This window comes from Mixophyes fleayi, chromosome 3, assembly GCF_038048845.1.
Source record: "Mixophyes fleayi isolate aMixFle1 chromosome 3, aMixFle1.hap1, whole genome shotgun sequence".
NCBI lineage: Eukaryota > Metazoa > Chordata > Amphibia > Anura > Limnodynastidae > Mixophyes > Mixophyes fleayi.
Window position 1 is genome coordinate 120,817,026 of NC_134404.1, and position 19,138 is coordinate 120,836,163.

The 19,138-nt window shown below is 40.3% G+C and overlaps 1 protein-coding gene across 3 annotated transcripts in view; it reads left to right on the top strand.

Annotated features, from left to right (window-relative positions):
• The window catches only part of LOC142143973 (putative cation-transporting ATPase 13A4), a 137,949-nt gene that overhangs the window by 84,705 nt on the left and 34,106 nt on the right, over positions 1 to 19,138 (top strand). For all 3 annotated transcript variants that reach the window (XM_075202275.1, XM_075202277.1, XM_075202274.1), the window contains exons 23-27: positions 3,856 to 3,965; positions 9,231 to 9,327; positions 9,974 to 10,046; positions 10,156 to 10,330; positions 11,986 to 12,173. In XM_075202275.1, the coding sequence (XP_075058376.1) occupies positions 3,856 to 3,965; positions 9,231 to 9,327; positions 9,974 to 10,046; positions 10,156 to 10,330; positions 11,986 to 12,173 (643 nt within the window). The remainder of the gene's footprint in view (positions 1 to 3,855; positions 3,966 to 9,230; positions 9,328 to 9,973; positions 10,047 to 10,155; positions 10,331 to 11,985; positions 12,174 to 19,138) is intronic.

Sequence of the window (19,138 nt, forward strand, 5' to 3'; positions counted from 1 at the left end):
CTCTTGATCCTATCCCCTCCAAATTCCTTTGCTCACTCTCTTCCAATGCCTGTCGTCACCTTGCTCACCTCTTTAACCTCTCTCTCTCCACTGGTATCTTCCCCTAGGTCTTCAAGCATGCTCTCATCTCCCCTATTCTTAAGAAACCTTCCCTCGACCTATCCTCTCTCTCCAACTATCGCTCCATATCTATCTGCTTCCCTTTGCTTTTAACATTCTGAAACAACTTGTCTTCAATTGTCTAAACCACTTTTTCTCTTCCCATTCTATTTTTGACCCTCTCCAGTCTGGCTTCCATCTCTTTCACTTAACTGAAACTGCCCTCACTAAAGTAACAAATGACTAACCCTCAGCTAAGTCCAAAGGTCACTTCTCCCTTCATGTACGTCTCGAACTCTCTGCTGCTTTTGACATAATTGATCAGTCTCTTCTCCTCAGCACTCTTCACTCCCTAGGTTTCCGCGAAACAGCTTTTTTCCTGGTTTGCCTCCTACCTCTCTGGCCGAAACTCCACATCTCCAAATCCGAGCTCATCATATTTCTTTCTGCCAATATTGCTATCCCTCCCAATATCTCCATCTTGGTTGACGACATCACTTTTTCTCCTGTCGCCCTAGCCCGCTGCCTTGGAATCACCCTTGACTCAGCCCTCAGCTTTACTCCTCATATCCAGTCCCTCATCAAATACTGCCACTTTCTCCCCTGCAACATTACGAACATCTGTCCTTTCCTCTCTTAGGAAGCGAACAAAATCCTGGTCCATTTACTTAATATTTCTTGTCTCGCCTATTGCAACCTCTTTCTCTCTGCCTTTCCTGACTCATTTTTGAACTTCAATCCATACAGAATGCTGCGGGTAGGCTCATTTTTCTCTCCCACCGCACCACTTCTCTTCTACATAAATCCATAATTGGCTCCCTATCCACTTCAGAATTCAGTTTAAGCTCTTTACCCTCATTTACAAAGCCCTGACAAACACTTCTCCCCCTTACATCTAAGACCTTGTCTTGAGGTACATACCTACCTGGCCACTCCACTCTGACTCTGACATCTGCTTCAAATCTCCTCTCATTACCTCCTCCCATGCTCACCTCTAATAACTCTGCTGTGCTGCCCTTAATCTTCAGAACTCCCTACCCCATCTCACTCAATTCTCCCCCAACCTTAAGTCCTTCAAACGCTCACTCAAATCTCACCTTTCAAGCTTGCCTATCCTACCACCTCCTAATAATTTTTCCCATCACCTCCTCTTCCTTGTCTGCCATCTCCATCTCTTCCAAATTGGTCCTACTCTCTCTCACCACCTCGCCCTCTAGAATGTAAACTCTCGCTGTCTGACTCCCTCGTTTATCCTGTCACGTCATTTGCTGATCTCTCTGTGATTCCCCATAGCATTACTCACACTCATCTGGCTACTTATACGTATTACCTCATCTATTTGTTACTTGCTTCTGTATTCGGCGCTGCAAAATCTGTGGCACCATATAAATAAATTAATTATTAATAATAATAATAATAATAATAATAACAATAAGGCAACACATTCAACTGCCAAATAACAAACATCAATAATTTACATGATTAAGCATTTTTTACCCTCAGACATGGGTTTATAGCTTTAATTGTTCATATGTTTGTACCATGAGATGACTGTTTAGGAAAATCACTAATGAAACTTTTTTCAGTTGTATGAATGTGTCCTATTTCCTTTAACCTGCCAACATCAGAAAGGTGATGATTGGAAATGCTCTAAAATGATTTCAAAGCAGTTTTAAAACAGGTTCTAGAGTTTGGATTTTTGCTACAAACTCTCAAATTGTAAATAGAAAAAAATGAAAGCTAAATTCAAATAAAAGGGACAAGTTTAACCCTGTTTGAGTCAGCTTAATTATGTCTGAGCTTGTTTGAGCTTAAATGGCTACATTGTAGTGTGTTTTTTATCTTTTTATATGCAAACTGCAAATGCGAACTTAAAACATAGTAGTATTTGCTAATGCTACAATCCAAAGCAATATGTGGACAGGAGGTGAACTCCATCATAGCTGGTTGGCAAGAGAGCTTTGTAAATCATTGTTTACATTGGCAGGAGCCTCAAATACCACACATTACTTCCAATAAGCGACCAGTAATTTATCATATCCCATAATATGAAGTTTACTTGTGAAGTGAAGTGAAGTTTACTTCCATAATATTCCACTGTGTGCTGATACTTGAGTATAAAGCAGATTTTGAAATAGATTTCTAAATACCTTGACAAAATAGCGTTATTGAGTACCAGTAACAAACAGGAATGGATCTAGACTTTTTTCAGGTAGCTGATTTTGTCCCCTCCTGTCCTATATTTGCTGGATAGCTCCAGCCAATCACTTATCAGAATGTGAAGACCCTTCACTACTCTGATTGGTGAATGGTTACCAAACAGTGGGTTATTATGTATAACATACACTGCATTGCTACTGCTGGCTGAGATGCAGGCAGAGGATGTTGTGTTTTAAATTGAAGTGGACTTGCAGGATCCTCAGCCTGTCTCTTGACTTCCAGACACATCTAAGCAGTGTGCAGTTACAGGCAAATTATCCCTGCTGATCCCCCGCCCCATTGGATCCCCCACTGGTTGCAATGTGTGTCAATCATGATACTCGTTTAATGCTGCATTGATACCATTTGAATAGAATGGAGAATGGGCCTAGTTGTAGCAAGATTTATCTTTGTGATGCACTTCACTGTCACTCAGAAATGCATAACTTTGAAAAGTGAAAAAAATTATTCAAAACAGTTCATTGTCTATTTTCACTATTGAACCTATCCGCTCATTAATGTAAATCAAATTTATAACTCGTTTGACCTTCATTTAAGTTTTATATACATTAAGTTATGAAATGAAAGGGACATTGGGCTGCCTACATTTCAAGTTTCACAATTTTACATTTAAAATGTTTAAATATATTTTTGTATTTGCACATATTAATTGCCACATTTTATAAAATGTAACTAGACAGAGGTAAACGTATACAACTAAGGGTAGTGCATACTTCCCAACATGTCTGTCCCTGACTCTGGGACAGGGGTCATGGGACATGGGTAAGGGGACATGGCCACGTTGCAGTGGGGGAACGTGGCCACGATGTGATGGGGCATGGACATGCCCTCAGAGAGCTGCCTAGTGCTGTAAAGTGCTACACTGCCCATTACGTACCCCCCTTCCTCCAACATTCCTACCTACAGGACCAACATGTCCCCAGGCAAGACAGCATGACAGAGCCCTAAAATTGAGACCGTCCTGTTAGAAACAGGACAGTTGGGAGGTATGTGGAAGTGGCTGACTAAGGATTACAGCTATATCTGAACTAGTACAAAATCTATTTTTTATGGTTAAAAAGTCTTGAAAAGTTTTTACACTGCATCTCAACATTTTTTAGTGTAGGAAATCAGAGGCATAGCTATAAATTTGGCTCCAACAAGTCAGTAACTGATCAAGGAAGTAATGTCCAAATAATAAACCAAATGCCCAAGTAATCTACAGTGAATAATACATTTTAGATTTAGCTAAGCAAGCATCTTTCCTTATGCAGGGACAGTACAGTGTACAGAGTCATTACAATACTATATGGAGCCTTGATCCTAAGCCCCTTGCAACACAGGGATCACAGCAGCCACATGGTCAGCTATGTTCATATCCCCGCAACTGTTGGAAGTGATACCTGTTGAGTACCTAATTCACTTATGTGGATTTAGAAAATATAATCTATTCCTAGTCTGTATTATTTTGGCATGTTCATGTCTTTATCTGCTTGAGGGCAAATAATGCGTACTTTATAATGAAAATATGGCATTAATTTATATCTTCTCTGCCAGGCTTTAAAAATGGCCAATGCTGGGATTTCTTTATCTGAACAAGAAGCCTCTGTTGCTGCACCTTTTAACTCACAAGTCACAAACATAGCCTGTGTTCCAGAATTACTCAAGTAAGTAAGATTATGTTTGGAAGAAGGAGACTTTAAACCAGTATACATGCTTTTAATAAAAATAACAAGTAACCTGTAATTCAACTAACAATGCAAACTGTCTTTAAACAATGTACCCAATTTAATTTGCACAAAAAATAACATTATTTTTGATCCAGATATTTTTCCTTCTTGCTGAGGGCCACTGTTACTTTGGGGTGGGGTTTTGCACACAGGCACTTGGTAGTTAGGGGTTAACCTTTATTAAGGGTTTGTTATGCTGTATTTTTCTTCATTATGCATTATTTCACTTGCATGCTGTTTTTCAGGTTGGAAGGAGGTGGTGCCTTTTCCGGCTACACATCTCTCTCCTCTGCCCCAGTTTGATCGTGGAGGACTCTGGGAGGAATCCCTCCTCACTTAAACCTTATCTCAGGGGAACTCTTAAACCTCAAAAAGTTTAAGAGTTCCCCTGAGATACTCTGAAGGGCTGGTCTGGTTTTGAAGATGGTGGTCGCAACCAGAGCCAGATCTATATTATATTAACCCCTGCTCATTAAAGATCATGGAGGGGTTTGTTTTGGCCGCTTCCCTGGACCAGTGTTAAAGTGGGCAGGGGACACCCCTTTTATATGACATAAGTGCTGGCAGGGGCTTGTCCTAAGAACAGGAAGCCCTCTTTGTTTCTCCAGGTTTTCTGACTTAATAATGCTGCTGATGCTCCTCTCCTTCCCTCTCAAGAAGACTCCTTCTGAATCAGTTTGGAAGCCTACTGGGTCTAATAACCTGATGATTTCTCTTCCCTGTGTATATGTGTTTGGAAGTTCATAGGTACTAATTTCTATTGTGTGCGCTAATATAGTTTAATATATTTTGAGCAACTTTTTCTGTCCTAGTGTACCCTTATCAGAATATATTTTATTCTAAGTCACTTATACTTAAAATGTATGGTATTTCTGTATCCCTTATTGTCTAATAAAGGGACTAGTACCAAGTCTAAATGTGGAGGACGAAAGTTAGTTACACTTTTACCTAATGGACGGCAGGAACTGGATTCCTAATATGTCACCTGTGAAGTGTAGGAACACAGATCCAGCACATCTGGAGGTGATGCAGCTGAGATGGTGGAGCCTGGTTGGGCAAATCCATTGGCTTTTCCTATTGCTGAGCTAAATAGACTTGCTGCTCATCCTAAGAAGGAGAGTGTAAATCCTTCCTTTTCCCTTCATTTAGGGTATCTTGGACATACACTCTCTCTCTCTCTCTCTCTCTCTCTCTCTCTCTCTGGAGATTGTTACAGATTCCGCCATTGTGGCCCAGGTTTTACCTCTGTAGGACAAAACACTTGAGAGATCTGTTATGGGATTGACACGTGTGTCTTCATCGTTGGAGAAACTTCTTGAGATTCCCACTAATCATACCTCACGCAAGCCTAGGGAAGTTTTACCAAGTAGCCCAGGTACACCTGGGTGATAATTTGGATTCAGAAATCTCATTATAGGAAAAGGGATAACTTCTGGGTTGGAGGATCTATCTGGATGTTATCTGAACTGCATGAGAGGCTTGGTCTAGCCGGACAATAAATTTCTTGCAAAGCAAGAATTTCCTATTTTTTATCCCTTGCCTTCTGACGATATGATTAAACGGGAACTACTGCCAAGGATGGACATTTCAGTGACACGCCTTTCAAAACTACTACTTTGTCCATAATAACAAACCAAGTACAGCAGCGCACAGGAGTTACTAATATAAGAACATATTCTCTGAATCAGTGTGTATAGTTAAAACTACTTATTAAAATATAATCTGCTTTAGTTCATGCAAAAAAACACATATAAATGAGCTCACATACATCCAAAGAATCAGATGGACACAAAGAGGTATTGCAAATGCTTAATCAACAGAATTAATGATGCTAACAATTTTTTGAACAGACTGCTTACTACAAACAGTATTGCATACGTCTGTCACCGCTAATATTAGTTTTGAAATCAAAGAAGCTCGCAACTGACAGCAAGGTAGATGATAATTGGTATTATATATATATATATATATATAACATCAATGTATTGATGTAAAGAACATCTGCTGTCGCTGAAAGTAAATTAGCTGTTCAAAAAAGTCACTTCTGACGCTCCTATGTAAATGTGCTCACAGATACAATACGATGGAATTCCGATTTTGAAGGTTTTGCAAACCCTTGGTGAACATATTAAGGAAGTATTTGAATAACTTGAATACTCGGCTTTAAATACAGCTTTAATTGACTCTATGATGTCTAGCAGTGGTTGCTAGGCAAGCACTTTGACTCAGGTCTGGGATGAAGATATTCAGAGGACAAGATCCTATTTCAGAGGACAAGATCTTATTTATCCAGAAACTGGTGAAGAATGACTTGAGCATCAAGAAACCATTGGTTCCTCTCTGCATGAAACTCATTGAAAAAATGGTCTCCGCATTTGAAGAAGTCAAGTATGCTTGGTTCAACTCAGATTGACTTCCTGCAGAAGTGGTCAGGGTCCAATTTGCAGCTAGCTTCTCAGCTCTTCAAACTGTCACCAGAAGCTCATCTGTGTCTTCTGTGGTGGTTGAGGTCAGGCATTGTGAACAGGGGCAGCCCTTTTTGAATGGACCATAGTGACAATGGATGACAATCTTCAGAGGTTGGGAGTTGTGACCTTGCATCTTCACTTACAAGGTCTTTGGTCAAATAAGGAAGCAAGACTCCCTATCAATGTCCTGGAATTGAGAGCAGTAGTGAACTCTCTAACAGGGGTCCGTTTGGTACTGAAAAACAAGTCAGTCCGAATTCAGTCAGACAAAGCCACGTCTGTGCCATATATAAACCATCAGGGAGGAACAAAGAGTATCCTAGTGATGAGAGTCTTACATGATTATGACATGAATGAGTGATTTGCCCCAGCAATATCAGTGGTTTACATTCTCGCTGAGGAGAATTTGGAAGTGATACCTAAGCAGATGTTCCATTCTCCCAGGAGAATAATCTCTCTACCTGGAGGTGTTTTGTCCACTGGTGAAAAAATGAGGTTAGCTAGAGGTCGGCACAACAACAAAGTGGACTCAGTTTTTGCTATAGAACCAGGGATCCACTGGCATTACTAGTGGATCACAAAACTGTACCATGGAGATTCTCAATATTACCAAAAAGTTTGTAGAACACCGACATTCTAAGGATGGCAGCAGAGCCAGGATGGACGATTTCCACTAAGGAGCACCTCCTGTCTCAGAGTCCACTTCTAGGATCTTCATTGTTTAGCTTTAACAACAGATTTTCAGAGGAAGTTATCCAAACCATGCTGAAATCAAGAAATACGGTGTCCGATAAGAATTACCACAGGGTGGGGAAAACATATATTGCTTGGTACAAACAAAAAAGGTTCTCACACTTCTTACTTTATACTTTCTCGTCTTAATTCATTTTTAGGACAGTTTTGACAGTGGACAAATACTTAGTTCCCGTAAGGTTTAGGTCTCAGTCCTGTCTGTTTACTTTGAAAGATATTGGCCCTTATTCCACAGGTGCAGAGTTTCTTGCAGGAAGTTTTACACATTCAGGAATTTTTTTCTTCCCAGCTTCCATAGTTTGAGCAGTTGGAAATAATTTAGCTGAGATTTTTATCATGGAAAATCATATTTCTTCTTTCCCTATCTTCAGCCAGAAGGGTCTCAGAGTTGGGAGCGCTATCCTGCAAATCTCCTTAATCAAGAGATCATTATCCCTTTTTCTGAAGAAATTGGGATCTTCTTTTGATCAGGACCGAGCTGGTCCTGATCCCCTTATTGGATGTGGTCAGAACGTTAAAAATGTACTTGGACAGGACTATTCGTAGGATGGATTAATTTCTGGTTCTTTACTATGCACAGAAGAGGGGTTGGCCAGCCAAGAAAAACACTATTGCCAGGAGGGTCAGAGCCACTATTCATCATGTTTATATTAGTTCCAGAAAACTGATTCTGGAAAAGATATCAGCCCACTCCACTACATCAACAAGTGCTTCTTGGGCAGCATGGCATAGGGCCTCGGCTGAGCTGCTATGTCAGGCAATCCTCTGTTCACACTTTACTAGGTTTTACCATTTTAATGTTTTTACATCCAAAAAGATTAGCACTAGATGAAAAGTTTTATGCACAGCTTTCTCTAAGCGAACCATCCTCTAGGGTTGACATTTGAACATCTCCCAAGGAGAGCCTTGAGCTGGCAAGAAGGAGAAAATAGGATTTTTGTATTCATATTGAATCTGTTGAATCCATCAGGGTACACAGCGTTCCACCCTTTATATTTGGTGATTCAGTTCTGAAGGTTTGTTTACAGTGTGAATTTTTTCTTTGTGCTCTTCTGTTTACCCTATTCTTTGGAGTTGTGTAAGTTATGAACTGCAGAGTTGCTGAAGAGGGGAGGAACTTAACACTTTCAAATGCTTAACCCCTGTGTCCAGCTATTGCATGTCTAGCTCAACCCCAAGCTAGCAATGTCCCCCAAATGAAATTGGAGAAATGGACTTTACATGAGTACAAAAATCCTCTTTTTATTGTTTTCAAAATACCTTGGTCAATTACCAACCTCAATGCTAAACCTTTTCCCTGCTGACAATGACATGTTATGTGCCCATCTGTGCAATAAATAGTTTCAGGGTTCTATTCCCTAAGGGCCAAAAAAATGCGGCCCACACCATAAGATCAACCAACCCCATGCTAAATTTCACTAAGGCTACCCTGAGTGGTAAGTGTGAATTAATAATGTAAAAAACAGATATATATAATAATTGTATGTTTGGTGAACTACAAGTCCCAGTATGCACAGGCCGTCATAAAGTGGTTGGGCATGCTGGCATTTGGTCAACCATAAGTGCCAGCATGCTGTGGCACCTAGGTCTCAGTAAGACCTCTGGTGCACCAAAGAAAAATGGAAATAAAACATAGAATATTTAAAAATACTTTAATATGAAAACCCTGGTCTTCCTAAAATAAAAAAGCATAATTGGCAATGCTAAACTAAACTAAGAGCTCCTGTCGCGAAAGAGCACTTAGCAGTTATGTTTTCATTTTTATTTATATCTGGTGGAATTCTCATGCCCTGACCTCCGATAAATAAATAATAAAAAGAAAATATATAATAAGCCAACAAAGAAAGTATAGCAAGTGTAACAATACCAAAAAAGGCACATTGTGGTCTGATTTAATTTAGTTGTCAATTGAATTGCTGTAATTCCCAACAAAAAATGGCTGCATTTATGTGACAGTGTCTTTCATCTTGGTCTTTAACAGGGAAGGACGAGCAGCTCTTGTCACATCTTTCTGCATGTTTAAATACATGGCTATGTTTGGATTAGTGGAATATATCAATACACTGTTGCTCTATTGGGTAAGATTTATTTGACCTTTGCTACACATAACGGTATGCGTTCAACAGTTAGACATTAATTTGGTCGACATTCAGACAGTCGACAACATCAGGTTGACAATTCAAGTGTGGACAGTATTATTAGGTTGACAGTTTGAATGTAAACAGTATTGTAAGGTTAGGGTTAGGCTCACAGATAGGGTTAATAATGCTGTCTACATTTGAATTGGTCTACCTAATAATACTGTCTACATTTGAATTGTAGACCTAATAATACTGTCTACATTTGAATTGTCTCCCTAACAGTATTGTTGTTGTCATTATTGTTGACTTTTCAAACCTGTTTATATTATGGTGTCCACCATATAAATGTTGATAATGTGAATGTCAAACATATGTATTACAACAATATAGTAACCACAAACCCTGCTGATCCGTTTGCATCACTATAGGCAAACCTCTGGCTATATCTGTTAGAGCTACATAATCAGTGGGGCAAAGCAAACTTGCATGAAAGTCAAATGGTCCCACTGTGTGACATGGGGGGATATAGCTATATTTTGTAGAATTATGAGGCTATTATATTACATCGTGGAAGTAGAATTATTTTATCGACAGCTGGATGTAAATTGGTTGTAAATTTGCATTGATTTGCTTTGTATTTCAGCAACGAAACATTTTTGGAAATAATCAATGGCTCATACATGATTTTCCTATTGTGTTTGCAATTTTTTTTATAAGTAAGTATATCCAATGTATTAAGTCTCTTGTATTGATTGATAAATCATTGCAATGCAATATTTTTTAATTTCCATGTAGTGCACAAACCATTGTTTATTGCTTTTTCAGTGAGTTCTACTCCAGCATATCCAACTCTGGCAACATACAGACCACCAGGACAGATGATTTCACCTCCTATGCTGTTTTCTGTGCTCTTCAATGTTCTGTTTACGATAGCCATGCAGACATATGCATTTCTCAGAGTACAGCAGCAGCCATGGTACAGCAGGAATGACATTTACAGGTAAATGTGTCACACCATCAGATCTTGCACCTTGAAATCTATTGGCTGTAATCAGGGGTGTAACTTGCAAAATTTTGATGGTGCTGCTGAGGTTTCTAGGCCAAAGGGCACGCTCCCCTCACTTGTCTTACTGAGTCATATGCTCCCACCCCACATTTTCTTGTTGTCTGCCACTCTGCTCAAATCGCAAAGGAATATCACAGTTTCCTTTTCTGTTGAGCAGAATTTCAGAGCCCTAGAACTACAGGGCTTAAAATGTCTTGCTGTGTTACCGGAAATGAACAAGTACTTCATTAAACTTCCTGCTGACCGTGGACATCATGCTATTCTTCTATCAGTGCTCAGAGACTATGCACTTATATGAGAACCAGCAGCTGAGAGGCCCTGACATGTCCCTTCAGCTGGCAGGTCCCATAGCAGCTGTTACCCCTACCACACCAATAGAATACATGCATGGTTGTAAAAGATTGTTCTGAGAATGTCATTTAATTTTTTTATATTTTGGTTGCTGACTATTATCTTATGATGTTTGGATAGTTTCTTTTTCATATTCTCTATATAAATTTGACATTACAAGTCACTAATTTTATCCACAACTTGTATGCCATACTAAATGTTATATTGTTATGCTACACATTGTTTCACATTCTTGGCCTGATTCATCTTCAGACGTAAGTCTTGTTACGTGCTGTATCTTGCGTGAAATTGCACTGTGCATGCTCAGAAATGGATTTTACGCTAGAGATCGCAAGTGCATGCAATTCAAGTCTAAAGGCAACTGACACTTCAGACAGCCTACGATTTGAAGGATGGAATGGGGAGGAAAGGGGCGGACATAAGTAGGCAATGTATAGAAAGAGCATGCCAAGCTCGAGCATTGGATTCATACTCCAGACCTCTCTGAGGAACATGTGTTTTAGCTGTATTACTTGCATCACCTGCAGGACAGGTGTAAGTGCCAATTGTTAGTGATGATGGACGTGTATGTGTGCCAGAACACGTGTTTAGAAGTAAGAGAAACTTTAAAAATGTACAATATGTACAGTAGGCATTAAGAACATCTTGGTATATGTATTTTATGTAAAAATAAATGAAAAAAATGAATAAAAAATGTTAAATGTATTTTTATTTATGATTATACTATTTAGACTTGTTAATGTATTTACATTTTTTGAATGTGTTTTGATGGGACTTTATTTTGCACACATGCATTGTGCGTATCCTACAGTGTGTTAGGTCTGTCTGCATACGACAAGTGTCAAATATCCAGAACTTACTTAATCAAATGGGAACGTATCTTGAGGTCCACTTGAATACGAGCATATCTGCGTGCAATTTATGTCCTATTATTTTAAAGTGCAAATTAATCTGTCTTTAGCTAGTTTCATTATCCAGTGCATTCTTTGACATATTTATTCCATAACTAGTGCCAAAATTGTATTGCTTACTATATAATACACAATATTTTAATTGGTTCATTTTGTATATAATATTGAAGGGAACATGTTATATTGGTCTTTTTAAGGCACATTTGTTACAAAAAATATATTTGATGGTTCTGTTGGTAAGAAGGGAAAATCTCTAGAACTCTACTAAGGTGTTGCTGAAGTAATGGTGTAGTATGTTGAAGTAAGGTTTTCTTTTATTTCTCCCAGTGCATGTCATCCAGGAAACGAAAGTTTGAACAGGAATTTTACATATGTGTTAATTCATGAAAGGACTAAAATAAACTATGAAAGCTTTGAGGGTACAACCTTGTGGCTGATAACATGTGTACACCTTGTGATCCTGGCCTTTATTTTCTCTAAGGGGAAACCTTTTCGGAAGCCAATTTACACCAATTGTGAGTTTATTCATTTTATGCACGTTTACTTTATTGAGAAACATTTGCTTATTGTTACATCACTTTAATTGTCATGCCTCAATCTTATGTATCTCTCGGGGCTTATCTAATATTTCTTAACTTTCACACACTAAAGTACACTACTGAATACATATAAATCAAAATAACAGTCCAAACTCCACAGAACTATAAAATAGGGCCTGATCCCACTCTCTCTGCTACCTTAAACTCTCTAGCTATGTCCATACATTGGAACTCTTTACCTCGAGACTTTCATCATCATCATCATTTGCGAGTATATTACACTTAAATAACAGCAAAAAAAGAAACCAAATACAAAGCTTGTTGAAGCTGTTAAAATTGGGGAAATTGCTAAAACTCACTTATTAAAAAATGTTTTAAAAAAAATGTAATATAGATCAGTGCAGTGCAAGGTTGTATATTTATATATACAGGTACCTATTTTTCATACACCTATGTACCTATTCACCATACATCACAGAAGCAAAAATCTAGAGAATCGATTTCTTATTTATTCAAACAACAAAATAAAAAAATACGCATTCATCTTATCATGCATTGTATTCGTCACACTGGCATTGACACCTGCCCTGGGTCCTGTTGACAAACAACGATAATGCAGTTCATGCAACAGTTATCAGATTATTCAAGATTATGTGGTTGAACTAGTTAATTAAAGCAGTGCTAAGGTTTAACAATTCTCTTGTATCTTTAATGGTTTCCATGCAAACTTGAACACAGTAATGTTTGTTTTAAAAAAGTGTCCAGGTTCAACATTTAAGAGCAAGGCAGCAAAGGCAGAGATAAGTAAGAGGTCCTTGAGCTGGCTAAATTTGATCAAACTTTGAACCAGTTTTATGTTTATTGTAACGCCTCTAGTCAAGTTCGTGGGTCACATGCAAACTTGCAGAATCCAAGAAACAAGGCCAACACCAGAAATTTAGAACAAGGTAGAACTGGAGTTTGCGTAAAAACAGGACCAGGAACAGGAACTCAAGTTCAGGAAATGTTGTACTGAAACAAAAAGAACTAGATATAAGGCATGGGTACAGCAGGACTGCATTAATGCCTTCAGAAGTATAAAACTATGCAAGAGCACTGAAAAGATGCAAACCCCTCTCATATATTAAGTTTAGAAAAGGCACATGTGACTCATTAGCAATCTAATGAGCCTGAACAGTTGCACCATGCTCATGTGATTCAGTATAGATGTAATTCATGCAGGGCCGGCGCTTCCATTAGGCAAGCTTAGGCAGCTGCCTAGGGCGCCGTGCTCTGGGGGGCACCATTGACTCAAGGTAATAATGTCTCTTAATGTTAGCGGCAGACGCTGGCATAATTAAGCTCACCGCTGCACATCATTTGAATTTACCAGGGGTTCAGCGAATCATTGCACAGCAGAGAAGCAAGGCGCTCTTCTTTCTCACTTCCGCACACCTATTCTCCACCCACAGAGGAGTTCATTAAGTAATAATGGCGCCCAGAGCCTCAGTATAGGTGGGATCCCAGATGGCAACTCACAGTCTGGGTGATATGAATATTCTTTGGGTGTCAGTGGCAGCGGGGGTGCCGCTGCCGACTCCTCGTCTATTGATCTGTGAGAGTGGCGAAGTGAGGGGTATTCTGTAAAATCGGAGGCAGCTTTAGAAGCAGTCTCTGGGGGAAGCTTGAATGTGTGTCCAGCCAAACCACCCAGTGGATTTCCAGCCTTGCTACATTCAGCTGCAGCCTGAAGGCAGCCGAGAGAGCTAAGAGTCAGGCAGGGGAGGTGCTGTGATGGAAACACTGCTTAAAATGGCTGTGAGACAGGAGCAGCTCTGTTCAGTTGGACTAGGAAACTTGGAGTGTAAGGTAATTAAACCTTTCCTGATATCTTCTAATAAACTGATTTTTAGGCTATTATTTAACTAAAGAAGTCATGGGCATTGGCTTTACTTCAAGTGATTTTTTGGAGTTTGTGAATTTAGTGCAATGGACTATTTACGTAACATCTTGTGGAAATGGCACTTCATTGAATAATGACAAATAATGAAACATCAGAACTGTGTGTTAAAAACACAGCACAAAGCTTTTACAATGGGCAAAAAGGTAGCGTCTTCGAGCACTCTCATTTATTACAGCTCATTTGAATATCTCAGGTACAGAGGCAAAGTATTGTTTTTTCACTATTGCTCTGTATCTGGTCCACAATTGTGACTAGATGGCCTATGGAGAAGGACCTCCCCAGTCTGTCCAGGAATTGTGTACGCCAACGCAAAACCTAGTGGAAGGGTACAAAGCCTGGTGCAAAACCCAGTAAACACTGCTTGTACTCCTATGTGTCACTGTGCCTAAATACATCCATCATAAAATATAAAAAGATTGCATTGCAGATCGAGAGCACCATAGGCGCCCATTTGTCCCCCTGCCCATGTGTGCCCATGTGTCCCCCTACCCATGTGTCCCCGTGCCCATATGTATCAATGATTCACAAATTGCTTTTCTTAGTCTCATTTCATGGCATGATCTTTAGGACTGTGTCATCTTTCACCCCTCCACCAACACACAAATTTGTTCATATTGCACCTGCATTACTCCACTCACCTCTATTTAACACCCATGAACTGTTGTCCTATTTATTATCTCTAACAAGTACAGCCTCCACCTGTCGCCAGAAAATAAAAGGCCACACATCTTACAATCCCCTTGCCTATCTTTCGCTCACTCTGCTTCTATTAGCTGGTGATATATCACCTAATCCAGGTCCCCCACACTCCTCACACACACATACATCAGAACACTACCGTTCTATAGCAAACCTCAAACACATCACCTGTCTACCCTCTCTTCCCAAGTCCTTTAAATGTGCCCTTTGGAATGCACGCTCTGTTTGTAACAAACTTACCTCCGTTCATGATCTCTTCCTCTCAAAAAACCTCAACCTTCTGGCAATAACAGAAACATGGCTCATGCAATCAGACACTGCCTCACCTGCAGCACTTTCACATGGTGGCCTCCATCTCACCCACACCTCCAGACCTGAAGGCAGACAGGGAGGTGGGGTTGGACTACTTCTCTCCCCACAGTGCACATACACAGTTCTACCAAATGTCCCATCACTCACGTTCACATCTTTTGAAGTACATGCTATTCGCATTTTTAATCCATTCTCCCTACGTGTTGCGGTGATCTATCGTCCCCCTGGAGCACACCAACAATTTATTGAGGATTTCTCTGCATGGCTCCCTCACTTCTTATCTTCAGACATCCCCACCATCATCATGGGTGACTTCAACATCCCCATTGATAACCCACCTTCCAAAGCTGCTTCCAAACTACTCTCTCTAACATCCTCACTTGACCTCTCCCAGTGGATTGAATCATCTACTCATAAGGATGGCCACTGCCTTGATCTTGTTTTCTCTAGACTATGCTCAGTTTCTAATTTTATTAATACACCCTTCCCCCTCTCGGATCATCACCTTATCAGCTACACTCTCACCCCCACTGCTCTAACCTCTCTACTGTCTAACTCTACCAAGCCTCCTCATACTCGTAGAAATCTTAATTCTATTAATCTTCAACAATTTTCCACCTCTCTCCAACACCTTCTCTCCCCTATCTCTACATTCTCATCCCCTGAGATGGCAGTACCTCATTTTCACCTAACCTTAGCAACGGCCCTTGATCAAGTGGCTCCAGCGACACTTCATACTACACGTCGACTTCGATGTCAACCGTGGCACACCAAAGCAACACGAAATCTTCAAAAACTGTCCCGTAAAGCAGAACGTCACTGGCGTAAATCTCGAAGCTCTAATGACTTCTTCACATATACTTCTGTCTACCACTCCTATCGAAATGCTCTGGACACTGCAAAACAAACATACTTTCAATCTCTTATCTATGCTCAGGCTTCTAACCCCAAACGCCTTTTCAATACATTTAATCATCTTCTCAATCCTCCCACCCCGAACCCTCCATCTACTATCAGTGCTCAGGATCTTGCTTCCTACTTCAAGGACAAGATTGACAAGATCAGACTAGAAATGGTATCCTCCTCCTCAACAAGCCATCAGCTCATTTCCTTCCCACTACCCTCTGACACCCTTTCTTCATTTGACCCCACAAATGAAGAGGAAATTTCTACGCTCTTCTTATCTTCCTACTCTACCTCCTGTCCTCTTGATCCTATTCCCTCGCAAATTGGTAGATCCCTGTCTTCTGTGCTCATTTCACCTCTAACTCAAATCTGTAATCTCTCACTCTCTACTGGCATCTTTCCATCACTATACAAGCATGCAGTGATTACTCCTATTCTAAAAAAACAAAACTCCGACCCAAACTCTCTCTCAAATTACCGTCCCATCTCTCAGCTCCCTTGCCCCTCCAAGCTTCTAGAGAGACTTGCCTACACTCGCCTCACACGCTTTCTTTCCGCAAACAACCTGTTGGATCCTCTTCAGTCTGGCTTTCGTTCTCAACACTCCACAGAGACTGCGCTGACCAAGGTTGTTAATGATCTGATCACTGCTAAGACTGAACGCCATTACTCTCTCCTAATTCTCCTTGATCTCTCGGCTGCATTTGACACCGTTGACCACTCTCTTCTCATACAAACGCTGCAATCCCTAGGTCTTCAAGACACAGTTCTATCCTGGTTCTCATCTTACCTCTCTAATCGCTCTTTCACTGTTAATTTCTCTGGAGCCACATCTGCTCCGCTTCCCCTATCAGTTGGAGTACCACAAGGCTCGGTGCTAGGTCCTCTGCTGTTCTCTATCTATACCGCTTCTCTTGGAAATCTAATAAGTTCCTTTGGCTTTCAGTATCATCTCTATGCGGATGATACCCAAATCTATCTATCCTCTCCTGATATCTCGACATCTGTGTTGTCCCGTGTAACTGACTGTCTTTCTGCCATTTCATCTTGGATGTCCTCTCGTCAACTCAAACTTAATCTTTCTAAAACAGAGTTAATAATATTCCCACCCGCCAACAAGAGCATACCTGACATTTCTATCTCTGTTGATAACATGACCATAAATCCCACCCCACAAGCTCGCTGCCTAGGTGTAATCCTTGATTCACGCCTATCCTTTGTTCCCCACATTGACTCTATATCTAAATCATGTTACATACATCTAAAGAACATTTCCAGAATCCGCACATATCTCACACAAGACACTGCTAAAACCTTAATTCATGCACTAATCATCTCCCGCATTGACTATTGCAATTCCCTCCTTACTGGTCTTCCCAAAAACAGACTCAAACCCCTAAAATCTATTTTGCATGCTTCGGCAAGACTGATTTTCCTTGCAAATAGCTATTCCTCTGTTGAATCACTCTGTATGTCTCTACACTGGCTGCCTGTCTTCTACCGAATCCAATATAAAATACTTTTACTAACCTACAAGGCCATCAACAAAGCTGCACCAACATACATCTCCTCTCTTGTCTCAAAATATCTCCCAACTCGGCAACTCCGTTCTGCAAAAGATCTGCGTCTCTCATCCACCCTCATTACATCCTCCCATTCCCGGTTACAGGACTTTTTTCGGGCTGCACCCACTCTATGGAACTCTCTCCCTCGCACAATAAGACTCTCCTCTGTTCTACAAACTTTCAAGCGTTCTCTGAAAACCTACCTATTCAGACAAGCTTATAATATTCCTCAACCACCATCTTAACCTCACTACCTTTAGCCTGTTACACAATTTCACACAAGACAACTACCCCCGGACCAACATTGTTGTGTGACGGGATCATTTAGCTTATGAGTCACCCTACCTTTGCAGTCTGGCTGGGCCAAGATGCAAAATGTATACTTAACCTCATGTGTCAATCTCCCATTGTCCCATAGATTGTAAGCTTGCGAGCAGGGCCTTCTCACCTCTTTGTCTGTTTTACCCAGTTTGTTTATTAGTTTATTACGTTTGTCCCCAATTGTAAAGCGCTACGGAATATGTTGGCGCTATATAAATAAATGATGATGATGATGATGATGTGTCCCCGTGTCCATGTGTCCCCTTGCCCACGTATGCCTGTGCCCCCCCCTTTGAATGTGCGCAACTCTGTTTAGACAATAGGAAACCCTCTGAATTGCTCTGGGCTCCCCAAAGCCTTAAGCCAACTCTGATGGTGCCTATGTAACGTAGGCCTTGAAGAACAACAGCAACAGCAGTTGAGCCTCCAGCTTTGTGTCAGCCTTTCATTTTTAGGTAAGATTATGAGTATGGGTCGAATTTTTTTATTTTTTTTGGGGGGAGGGGGGGGGGAAGGGAGGCTGAAGGTGCCCAGAAACCTTGCACCGGCCCTGAATGCATGAGAATGCATTGACAGAATACAATAGCTTCTATCACATGAGTATGGGTATATGGGCATTAGTGATGGCATACCAGCAGCCTGGATTACCTTAACCAATTTTTTGTAATATTACACTGAGGCCCTCTTTCAGCCTGAGCGGCATCCAAATTCTGAAGTGTGGAGAGGGGGAGGCAGGTTGACTGGAGTCTACCACCTGTGTGGTCATATTTTAATAAAGAGTTCAGTGATCTAACTATGTTGTGGGTGCAGTCATAGCAACCAATAGAAGCAGCCCTTTGTCATACTCAGTAGCCAATAGAGTTCAATATAGGAAAAGCAGCCTTCTGACTAATGATCAATCACAATGTAGGTTGCTATTATTCGTTATGACAGAATTATACTTGTAAATGTGCTGTATTTCTTAAGGAGTGTATGCTAAGAGGAGTGCACTGTAGGTTGATTGCAATATCTAGCTACTGTGAAACTTCCCATTAGAAATGAATAACCATTCACGTGTGTCTAGAGAATAGGCTTTAAGTACATCCCTGGGGCCAATTGCTCTATATGAAATAATTAAAACTATTTTAAAATAAAGAAACTGTATGATATACTATAATTTAAATATAACCTTTAATCAAATTTTTTTAAATTGTTCA